This window comes from Tenrec ecaudatus, chromosome 9, assembly GCF_050624435.1.
Source record: "Tenrec ecaudatus isolate mTenEca1 chromosome 9, mTenEca1.hap1, whole genome shotgun sequence".
In the NCBI taxonomy this organism is placed as follows: Eukaryota; Metazoa; Chordata; class Mammalia; order Afrosoricida; family Tenrecidae; genus Tenrec; species Tenrec ecaudatus.
In genome coordinates, this window is record NC_134538.1 from 8837200 (window position 1) to 8849630 (window position 12431).

General features: G+C 40.1%; 1 protein-coding gene across 3 annotated transcripts in view; it reads left to right on the forward strand.

Moving 5' to 3' along the window:
- CHD2 (chromodomain helicase DNA binding protein 2) overlaps nucleotides 1-12431 on the forward strand; it is a 159398-nt gene that overhangs the window by 107282 nt on the left and 39685 nt on the right. For all 3 annotated transcript variants that reach the window (XM_075557881.1, XM_075557880.1, XM_075557882.1), the window contains 6 exons: nucleotides 265-361; nucleotides 775-867; nucleotides 2260-2430; nucleotides 3249-3424; nucleotides 7664-7705; nucleotides 8624-8763. In XM_075557881.1, coding sequence (XP_075413996.1) covers nucleotides 265-361; nucleotides 775-867; nucleotides 2260-2430; nucleotides 3249-3424; nucleotides 7664-7705; nucleotides 8624-8763 — 719 coding nt within the window. The remainder of the gene's footprint in view (nucleotides 1-264; nucleotides 362-774; nucleotides 868-2259; nucleotides 2431-3248; nucleotides 3425-7663; nucleotides 7706-8623; nucleotides 8764-12431) is intronic.

Here is a 12431-nt window from a genome sequence, read left to right on the forward strand (position 1 = left end):
CGACTAGGCTATCTTGGTGTTAACCATGGAATAGATCAACCAGCGGGAAAAGAATTAAATTTTATGTTGTCTTCTGCTAGGGTAGGATTACTGGCACAGACTTATCTGGATAGAATATTAAATATTTGAGAAATAATTTTCCTGTGGGCAGAATGCGTGTTTTCACCCATCATGGGACGCCTTTGTAAAGGGTACATCTATGAAATAGGACCTCTTAGAGAAGTTTTACTTTCATGAGATCACAACTGTCATTTAATTCCATAGCTCGAACCCGTTTAATAAAGAAGAGCTGACCGCGATTTTGAAATTTGGAGCCGAGGATCTCTTCAAGGAACTTGAAGGGGAGGAATCTGAGCCTCAGGTAATTAGGAATGCAGAGAAGCCTGGTTTGTGATTGTTGATAAAGATCTTAGTTTTTCTTGGCAGATTGTGAGTTTGTGTTAAGGCATTTATAAAGAAAGAAGGTGTGGGTTTCACATTTTTCTTTTGGAGCATAGAGTTCTTATTAAATCAAATAGGAAAAAATGAGAAAATATATGAAGATTCTGTCTTGTTTTTTAAAAATTCCACTTTTGCCCCTCTTTTTTCTAAAGTTTCTTCTTGTCATTTCTATCAACAATATTTTGAAGTTTTAAAATTAAATAATACAGAGCTGCAGTTCTAAAATTAAATGGAATGCCATAAAGGAGAGGTGATGTATTTTTAGAAAGCGTTTTCAGGATGCTGATCACTATTGTTGCCTTTCTCCCTATTATGTTGATTTTGCTCTTTTAGGAAATGGATATTGATGAAATTTTGCGCTTGGCAGAAACTAGAGAGAATGAAATATCAACAAGTGCAACAGATGAGCTTCTGTCACAATTTAAGGTATGAAAATCTTTGTGGAAGAGAACTCTCAGCATTGATCGTGGGTTCATAATGATTAATCTCTGTGAGTACTTTCTTTTCCTCTACCTGATAATTACTCAGAGTTAGAAGCATGTTGCGTATGCAGGCTCTGTGGTCCTTCCCTGTAAGGTAACCACCAGCCATTGTGTGCTTCTTCCTGCCTAATTAGTGTAGAGGGGGAAAAATATCGGTGAAGAGGACTGACAGGAGGCCGTCAGTGGAGTAATAGTGTGAACTCTGGGATGAACTGATAGATGTGTAGAACACCTTAATAGATTTGATGTCAAAGAAAGATGGAAGATCAAAGGTGTGACAATTAGGTGAAAATTAGGACACTTTTGCTCAGTTGATGGAAGTGGATTTAGGAAGGAGGCTTCAAAAAGTTTGTGGAAAATTTTTGTTTTCTTTAAATTCTGTTTTTCTAAGAATATTTGAAGCCCCTGATTTTTTTTTTCTTTTTTAAAAGGAAAAAGGTGTCAGTACTGGTTTGTTAACTGTGTAACCGCAGTCTAGCTCTTTGAAATGCATACACTTTGATGGTTTTCTTTTGGGGATACATTGAGTAAATAAAGACCTAATGTTAAAGAATATTTCACATGACAGACAATTATCCCAGTTTTTTTCTTCTCGAGTTGTCTGCGTTTTGTTTTCATTTTTATTACTAACACTAAGAAGCAAAAACAAACTCACTGCCCTCCAGTCACCTCCAACTCACGGAGGCCCTCTAGGACAGAGTAGAACTGCTCGTACGGGGTTTCCGGGGCTGTCTCTCTCTGGGGGGGTAGAAAACCCATCTTTCTCCCACGGAACGGCAGGTGTATTCAAACTGCTGACTTAGCGGGTCCCATCCAGCGTCTAACCACTGGGCCCCCTGGGCTGCTTTTCTAACACTGTAGAGCACTATGGAGTCATTATATACTTTAACTTTGCGCTTTTGGTAAAAATAAAGACAACTAGTTAGAAAATCAGCGCATTGTGTTAGGGTTAAATGAGCTGTATTCAGTAGCAATTTATAATTTATTGAAATGTTCATCATGGATGCCATTAGGTATTTAAGATTTTAATATCTTAAATCTAAGTTTGCCAGATAGTATCCCTTGATTAGAAAATACATATGATCTAATAGTAAGACTTTGAGGTGAATGATATCCTTGTTTCTGTTTTCCCACTTTACTCTCCAAAAGTTCCGATAAACGTGAGGATGTTAGTTTGGGGGCACGATAGAGGAGAGTAATAGAAAACAAATGTATATGCTTATCTCAACAGGAGTCCTATTAATATTCAAAACATCTTAACAGTCGCACTGAGATAGAAAGTGTTTTTGTCGGCGGTGTGTTAAGAAATGAAGAAATGGGTTTCCTTTGTTTTCAGGTTGCCAACTTTGCTACAATGGAAGACGAGGAAGAGCTGGAAGAACGCCCTCGCAAGGACTGGGACGAGATCATTCCAGAGGAGCAAAGGAAAAAAGTAGAAGAGGAGGAGCGGCAGAAGGAGCTGGAGGAAATTTATATGCTGCCTCGAATTCGGAGTTCCACTAAAAAGGTGATTACGTGCGAGGAAAGAAGGGGAAGAATTATCTGAGGAGGAGGTTGCAGGGCAGGGTTACTCGGCAGGACACTGAGCAGAGGAGATTGTGCACGGCTCTTGAGCACACAATCAGACATTTGGGCTTCGAGAAATGGCCGAAATGGTTCTGAGCTGGACAGACATTCGTCATATTTTCCCTTTGAGATTAGATCCACTAATTCTAAGAATCTGGCTCTAATTGGCACTGACATCTACTTTTATAGACTCAGATATTTTTTTAACGTGTTCTTAGCACCTGGAATAAATGCCTACTTAGATTACATTACAGCTACAGAAAGTAACAAAGTTTTCATGTTTACAGAACACCATTGCATGCGCTAATTGGATTTGTTCAGCGACTTAAAGTGGTAGGACACGTTTCATTACCCAATTTTGCTGGTGATCCTAGAAAATCAATATTAGCTAATACTAGCTACCATGTATTAACACATACTATGAACCGGGCATAATTCGAAGTGCTTTTTCATTCACTGATTCATTTAATACTTGTGGGAAACCAATTCATCAATAGAAAGCAAAGGCACAAGGAGGTAAAGTAACTTGCCCAATGATAATTAGGATGAATCTAGAATCTAGAATACTTTAATTCTATAACTGTTTTCTGAATTGATACTCTGAACGTACAAATGTGCCGAGCATGTTTTTTTCCGTATGTTACGTGTACCTTTAGAAACATTGATGGCAGTGGGAAATTCTGAGCACCAAAGGTGCCCAGATGCTAGTTGGTAGGCTCTTTGGCACTTGCTACAGTGTGCTTTTCCTACCTCTTTCAGGCTCAAACAAACGACAGTGATTCTGATACTGAATCTAAGAGGCAGGCCCAGAGATCCTCTGCCTCTGAGAGTGAAACGGATGACTCCGATGATGACAAGAAGCCAAAGCGCAGAGGGCGGCCCCGGAGCGTGCGGAAGGACCTTGTGGAGGGTTTCACGGATGCAGAAATTCGGAGGTTTGTGGCGGAGGCTCTGCTCTCCCTGGAGCTTCTTGTTGGATCCCTTGTTTTGACAGCATAGACAGGCTAATACCTACAAGAAAAGAAGGGAGCCTGAGGCTTCTCCCAAATCTCCAGGGTTTAACTCCATTCAAATAATTTTTCTCATGCCTTCTCGTTCCCCTTTTATCCTCTGATAAGTCAGAACATTTTTACAAAGAATGATTAGCCAGGGGATAAAACCCAACTGGGCACTGCAGTTAGTTCCTGAATTGCAACACATTCCAGTTACAACAGGCAACATTTGTGACCCTCAGTATGTGCGCTTTTTGTTGGTTTGTTTATTTTTGCACCTCTTACTGTTCCAAAAATGAATCTCACTGCCAATGAGTTGATTCCAACTTATAGCAACCCTACAGGACAGGATGGACCTGTCCCTGTAAGTTTCCAAGGCTAACTCTTTTTCTGTAATACTTTGATTGTGGGATCTTATCACAGTCCATACATCCTCCAATGTGTCAGGCACATTTGCCCAATAGCCGCCATCATCACTTTCAAAGCATTCTCTTCCCACTTGAGCCCCTGATATCAGTTCCCCATTTCTTCCTCTTCCCTCACCCCCTCCCTCCCTCACAAACCTCTGATAAATTATAGATTATTTTTTCCATATCTTACATTGTCCTCCATCGCCCTTCTCCCACTTTTCCATTATTCGCCCCCCTGGGAGGGGGTTCTAGTTTGATCCTTGTGATTGATTCCCCCTATCTCCCCCCACTGTCCTCTAATCCTCCTGGTATCTCTACTCTCCTTGTTGGCCCTGGGGGTTTATCTATCCTGGATTCCCTGTGTTGTGAGCTCTTTTCTGTAGCAGTGTGCATGCTCTGGTCTGATCTGATTTGTAAGGTAGGATTGAGGTCATAATAGTGGGGTGAAAGAAGCACCAGACAGCTAGAGGAAAGTTGTGTGTTTGATCGGTGATATACTGCACCCTGACTGCTCATCTCTTCCCTATGTGCCCTCTCTGTAAGGGGATGTCCAGTTGTCTACATGGGCATTGGGTCTCCATTCCATGCCCTCACACCCCACACCCCGCATTCACCTTGGGTATAGTTTTATTTTGAGTCTTAGATGTCTTAAACCTGATCCCATTGACACCGCATGACCATACAGGCTGGTGTGCTTCTTCCATGTGGGCTTTGTTGCTTCTGAGCTAGATGGCCACTTGTTTATCTTCAAGCCTTTAAGATCCCAGGCGCGATAACTTGATAGCTGGGCCCCATCAGCTTTCTTCACCACATTTGCTTATGTACCCGTTTTGTCTACAGTGATCGTGTCGGGAAGGTGAGCATCACAGAATGCCAAGGCTAACTCTTTACTGGAGTTGAAAGCCCTGTCTTTTTCCCAAGGAGGGTCTGGTGGTTTCAAACTGCTGATCTAGTGGTGAACACCCCAATGTGTAACCACTATGCCACCATGGCTCTTTAATACATACAGTGTTGCAGCACGTAATTAGCTGATGTTACTGTCAGATGTTCACTCACAGATACTCACTTGATTGTTCAATACAGTATTTTGTGGCATGTGGTTATGAGTTGGGCTGCCATTCTCATGGTCCACAGTTCAAAACCACCAGCAGCACCTTGGGAGAAAGACGACTTTCTACTCCCAGAAATAGATATAGCCTCTGTGAGTCATCATTGACTTGATGGCTGTGAGTTTGGTTTGGCATAGCCTATCCTATAATATAATCATTGTCAGGGTTGGGAGTCAGAATAAATAAAAAGTTGGGCACTGTTCAACACTTAGAACATGATAATTGAACTGCACATTATTTTCACAACAGCCATTAAAAGTACGACTTCACTGATGTGATGTGATCTGATCTTCTTCAGTGTTTTGTACTGAATAAAATGCATGTTAACGATGTGTGGTAGAGTTGTTCAAGTTGCTCCTTAACTGGAACACCTGCACTGTTCGTTGTTAGGGGCCCCTGAGTTGGCTCTGACTCATAATGACCTTATGTACAACACAGTGAAATACTGCCCCGTCCTGTACCTTCCTCAGAATTGTCACGTTGGAGCCCATGTTGCAGCCATTGTATCAGGACGTCTCCTTGAGAGTCTTCCCCTTTGCTGACCTTTTACTGCCTCAAGCATGATCTCCTTTTCCAAGGACTTGCCTCTTGATACATGTGCATGGTACGTGAGATGAAGCCACACTGTCTTGGCTTCTAAGGGACATTCTGACCCACCTCTTGCTTGAATTTAAACCTTGCAGTTCTTTCCTTGTTCTGTTGAAACAGCTGTTTCTTAATCTGTGTACATGTTCTGCATGAGCACAGTGAAGTGTGTTGCATTTCCCCTTCCTCTCGATGCCGTCCGTGGTTCGTTATGATCCACACAGTCGCATTTCTTTGCAGTCAGTAAAGCACACACACCGTTCTGGTATTCTGTTTTCAGCCCAGATCCAGCTGATGTTGGCAATGAAATCAGCTTTGTTCCCTTTTCTTTCCTGAATCTGGTTTCAGTCTGGCAGCTCCCTGTTGATACACTGCTACAACCATTGTTGAATGATCTTCAGCAAAATTATGTTTGAATCAGATGTTAATGACGTTACTTGATAATTTCTGCATTCTACCTTTCTTTACCATGGGCACAAATATATAAGCTATTTGATTTGGTTCACCAGGTAGCTATCTTCCAAAGTTCTTGGCATAGACAAAAGTGAGTGCTTACAGTGTTTCATCAGCACATTGGAACATTTCATTTACTCACCTGGAGGCTCCTCCCTCCACCCCCGCCACCCCACCCCATCATGCTTTCAGTGCATCTCGGACTTCTTCCTTCATTACGCTTTGTCCATGATCATATGCTACCGCATGAAATGGTTGAATGTTGACCAGTACTTTTTACTGCAGTGAATCGGTATTCCTTCTATCCTTTTTAAATTTATTTTTTGTATATTTTGCCTACAGAATCCTTCAGTATTATAACTCAAAGCTTGACATCTTTCTTCAGTTCTTTTTAGCTTGATATATGCTCAGTGTGTGCTTCTCTTAGTGTTCTGAATCTAAGACTGCATTTCATCATAACGCTTCATCTTCTCGAGATGACTTTTGACATTTTTGTTGCTACTTATACCCTCAATGATATCAAAAAAGGTCTTGATACTGAAAACTCCAATCCAGAAACGAAGGCGAGCAAGGCTATAAACATGGATATGAAGATGGTAGACTATCAAGGCCTATGCTAATGGAAAGAAAAGTTGGAGAAATAGCATATGTTCCTGGACTTTCTCCTTTGAGCATTTTGCTAATCAGTAAGCATAAAAGCAGCATTTGTACCACTGTTGAAGGGACATAAAGTCAGTTTCAATAAAGTACGGGCTTAGGCCAATGCATAAAATGTCAAAGTTATTGATGATTTGGATAGAAAACCAATGCCAGAAGAGGTGAGTGTGGAGGACAAGGAACAGTTCATCATTCTTACTGGTCAGCTACCAGCATCCTGCTACAAAGTTGCTGTTGTGAGTGGAATGCTGCCGCAGCCTGAATTCAGAGTGGCTACGCTGCCCTGTTAGGGTGGCTGGCAATGAATGCGTGGTTTCTTTGTGTCCCTGTACGCATTTTTCCTCAGTACTTGGCACTCAGTCTGCTTCTCAGGTTTCCAGGGTTATCGTCCATGTCTGTTGCATCTGGTGGCCTGGTAGCCCATCTGCTTAATACAACATCTTTTTGCTAAACTTGTACTTACTAATCTGTGGATTGTGTGAAGGTTTACAGAGCAGATGACCAGTTCTGCATCCCACAGTTCATGCACGTTTTGTTTCAGCTCTCCCATTGCAACCCCTCTGTGTACCAGCACTTAGCTCACCCACTCTTTCTGTTTCCCACTTCCATTTCTAATGTGCTAGACTGCCGTCTTGAGAGAAGCAAAGCCATACACATGTACATTTGAAAACGGGTAACAGAATTCAAAGACACGGTTGTTGATACTGTCTCTAAGCAGTTACATGCAGTCTCTAAGGATGAATTTAATCTCAAATTTAAGTTTGTTTTTAGTACTCATTATTTTATGTCGATACTACTTTCAAAGGTGTTTATTTGTCAGTTTGTAACATTAGAAAGATTATGCCTAATTTATTTTTGACAGTTTATATGACTCATATACCATTACAGGATATGTTGAAATATAGTTATTAATATAACTAAAGTTTCACTCTGTTTTTTAATGCATTATTTTTTAATCATATTTTTAGATTCATCAAGGCTTATAAGAAGTTTGGTCTCCCTCTTGAACGGTAATTATGCTCATTAGTTTCTTATAAATCTCTTTCAGTTTTATTTATGTAGTAGGACTTTTCAGGAAAATATTTTCTATTTAATAGTCATACTCTGGAGCCTTTTTGTTAGTGGATACTTTTTTTAAAAAGAATATAGCTCATTAATTGGGTGCTGTGTTTACAAGTCACTGTGTGAGACTCTGGAGAATGGTGGCAGAGATGATCAGATGTGATCATTCCTACCACTGACCTTACCTGTTGTGAGAAAGAGGAAGCAATCTCAACAGGGTAGTACAAAGGAACATAACCAACCGTGATGCTGAGATACCTCCTGCTGAGAATGACATGCATTTATTCCTTCTAATCTAGTTTGTCGAATTTGTAATATTAAAAGTAAAGGGTTCTTTGTGATGTTGTAATCATCTCCATCTTAATACGATTGTTGTCAGGTTTAAGTACAAAGAGCTTATAATACTTTGCCAATAATAACTTCCAAAAGGGTTAAGTTTTGTTTGTATTCTAGAAGTATACAGAAAAATTCATTAAACAATTCCATATCTACATATTAATACTGATTTAAAGGAAATAGTTTCTTTTCTTCTCCTAATAAACTTTTGGAGTGGGTGAAAATTCTGGATGTTTTGTTTTGCCCTCTGCTGCATTTGGAGAGGAAATGGTGAAACCCAGAAAGTGGAGTTCAATTTTCCGGTTCGGTTGCTTATTACCCAGAGGAAAAATGTCTGTTTGTGAGCAAGTTAAATGAACAGGGTATAGATTAGTCTGGAATATTTTGTCTGTCAGATATCTGGACATTTGCCTTAAAATAGCCAACAAAGGTAAGTAGGGAAAAGCAACCTAATGTGAGACCTACTGATTTATGTGACATTAGAACATGGGCCAAGATCTTGAAATATCCCAATATTTATCCTTGTCCAGACTGGAGTGCATAGCTCGGGATGCTGAGTTAGTAGATAAGTCTGTGGCAGATCTGAAACGCCTGGGTGAACTGATTCACAACAGCTGTGCATCAGCAATGCAGGAATATGAAGAACAGCTGAAAGAAAACGCCAGCGAGGGTGAGTGAGTAAGTTGCCTGTTGTGTACTAGGATTTCTGTTGCTACTGGGCTATTCCTATGAGGCCACGGTCAGACAGGCCTTCCAACGTTGCTTTTTTTAAAACCAATTTTGACACCAGCTGTCCTTCCCATAGCACGTTCTTCTTTGTTGGATTTGGTAATTGGTTGCAGTGGCCACACACAACTCACAGTTCATACTCTTAATTATTGGTTTTATTGGAGAAATAGTTAAAATTCAGGATCACGACCACATAGGGTACAGCTCTATTTGGTCAGTTGGTCAGGGCAGTCTTCTTTTAAGCATGCTTGCGGGCACACCCTGGTCTGACAACCCAGTCACTGGTCCCTTGGTCTGCCCCACTTGGGCGAGTGTAGCTCTGTTGATTAAAAACCCATTCTACCAGTAAGCCTCAGCCAGAGGGGTTCAGATTTCTTGCGCCATGGGTTGGGAAGTCCACCTCCTATCAAATGCTCTTGGTTCTGCTTCATGGCCTTTGTATCCCCACTGCATCTTTGCTATGGCTCTCATGTCACAGCTGTGTGTCTGTCTCTGGTCTCCAGGTGGTTTATTTGGAGTATCTGAGGATCCAAAGAAAATTACTCCTCTCATTCTTCTTTCTTGATGGTATTGAGTTCTGCCTTTCTGTTTCCCAGATATGACCCACTTTAAGCCTGTCTAGGTGGCAGAACTGACCAACACTCATGTTAGAATTCCATATACCCTGTTTGTGTGGTGCCACCCCAGAGGTTCCATGTACTTTACTTACATTATCAGCAAACCATCCAGTCCTCTTAATGGGACCCAGAAACTCCACCTTTTAATAGTCCTACCTAATCATTTGGTGAAGTTACAAAGACTTCCATTTTAAGTGTTCCCCAAACTACACTGTTGCACCACCAGATACACATATCATACCAAGCATACTGGAGTTAGAGAGTTAACATAAATAGGTAAAGTATTGGATGGTTAAACAGTGTTGCCACAGATTTTTCATAGCATTAGAATGTGTTGTAATTGAACTTGACCTCTAATGTACTCAAGGATCAGAAATTGCTTTTGCTTGGCCCCAGTGGTACCTCTTTGAAAGTGGGAGGTGTGGAGATGTTCATGAGGGGAGGGCTGCTGTAGGAGACCCTCACAGCCAACTTCCCAGAAAGAAATGAGCTTTGTCATTCCAGTTCACTAGACTCTAGTTAGCCTGTGCCATTTCCCCATTTCGTTGTCCCCCTTTCACTGCTAAGTAAGGCAAGAGACACAGTCTTGATTTAGGCTCTAGCGGCAGCCAGTTGCCTGAAATCTTAATTATAGGCCCTTGAGTAAATCCTGTCCCACTAATTCTCATTTGTAAAATGAAATAATGGAATGCATGTACCAGAGGGTTTGGCTGATTAATTGATTAAGACTCTGTGTATACATGTAGTATGGCTTCCTGTGCTAGCTATTACTGAGTAATAAAGTATTTGTGTTCTGGAATCTCCCCTTTTAGATGATTGAAGTTTGTGGTCAAGTTTCAAAAAATATGTATTTTTCTTTCTTTGTGAAAGAACTTAAATAACTAATGGTTTGATCCGAATGTGTCCTTTAGCACTCAGAATAAACACAAAGTACTCTTAAGCTTTGTAATGTGTTTCTTTATTGTTTGTCGTCACTTTGTAACATCAAAGACCTTGGGCAGCCACGCTGTTCTACACCTTGCTTCTTCTATCTTGTTTCATGTTTTGGATTTACTTCCCTGTAACCATTCCTAACCCCCCACCCCCCTTTTTCCTGCAAGCTTGTTTGCATCTGATCCTGGCTAATTACTGCATCTCCTACTTCTTTAGCTTGTTTCTTCTGTAACTGCATATCTTGTAGACCAATATTTACTGTACTTTAAGTCTGGACTGAGAGTTCAATTCAAATGTAAGATTGTAGGGTTTTTTATTTGACGCTGAAAATCTTGGTACCTAATAGGTAATCCTAAATAATAATTTTATTTCTGTGTATTTCTTTTTGTTCTTCGAATACATCTCATTAACAATATATGGTGAAAATTTTGTATTTTAAAATTATTTGATACTCTTCTTTAGGAGTTTATGTTAATAACTTAATACAGTTAGGTTAATTTGTAGTAATGTTTAATTACTAGAGCTTACCTTTTTCCTTGTAATTTAACTTAGGACAACACATTTATCTGATCCAAAATCTAACAAGATACATTTGGAGAATCCTGCTTTCATCCCCGTCCCCCTTCCCTGTTCTCTTCCTTCCCGCTTTTATTAGTTGGCATTTGTCCTTTCACTGGCCCTTTTGAAGATGGTGAACACATGCGTGCATGTGTGTGCAGTTACAGTCCCCTCCTCATTTAGAAGGTCACAAGCTGCTACTCTGTGCTGCACTTCATTGTGTTCATGTCCGGAGATGACATCTTGTTAGGATTCTCACTGGTACAGGATTCCACTGGATGGGCAGTCGAACCGTTGCTTGCTTACAGCTTGTTGTCCAACAGTAATGACAATTTGAGTTGTTTTCAGTCTTGTGCCACTACAAATACAGCCATAATTAAGCAATGTACCATTCCATATCGCTCTGTCAGTATATGTTTAAATTTCTAAATGTGGGATTGTTGAGTCATTGGGAAAATGTACATGTAAGTTGGGTTAAATAGTGCCTCATTCTTCATATTTGATACCATTTATATTAACATTAGCAATATGTGTTGATAGCTGTTTACTAACCTCATAAACATAATACATAGCCAAATACTCTAATTTTGGCTAATTTGGTAGATGAAAAATGGTATCTGATTTTTTTTCTCCTAATGATTTAAATTGTGCATCTTTGTAAGCATTATATATATTTCATTTTATTATTAGTTTATGAACTATCTGTTCATATCTTTTCCTTACCAATACTGAGAGTAGCGATACCAGGAGTAGAAAAGGGGGAACCAATCATGGGGATCTATACATAACCCTCTCCATGGGGGATGGAAAACAGAAAAGTGGGTGAAGGGAGACGTTGGATAGTGTAAGACATAACTCTTCTAATCTCAAGGTCCTAGAGCAGTGGTTCTCAACCTTACTTCCTAAGGCCTCCACCCTTTCATATAGTTTAGTTCCTCATGCTGTGGTGACCTCCAACCATAAAATTATTTTCATTGCTACTTCATAACTCTAATTTTGCTACTGTTCTAAAGCCTCATGAAAATATCTGATATGCAGGATATATTTTCATTGTTACAAATTGAACATCGTTAAAGCATAGTGATTAATCACAAAACACAGTATGTAATTATATATTGTGAAATATTTATTTCTAATTACAAATAAATGAAATTTTGTCTTGAAGCATGGTGTAGTGTGGGTAACAGTCTTCATGCCTGGTGCTTGTATATGGGTGTACCTGCATGTGGGCAGTGCACACATACCTGGAGTTGGATAGAGGAGCAGTGTCTTGGTTCCTAAGACCATAGGAAATATGTATTTTCTGATGGTCTTAGGTGACCCTGTGAAAGGGTCATTCGATCTCCAAAGGGGTCGTGACCCACAGGTTGAGAACTGCTATCCTAGAGGCTGGAGTTCCCATTGTCCATTAGGCTTTTGAATTCATTTTGTTTTTCTTTTGTCTTTTTTTTTTTTGCTCTGGATAGGGAGAAACCAATAGTTGTATCTTAAATAGCAGCAT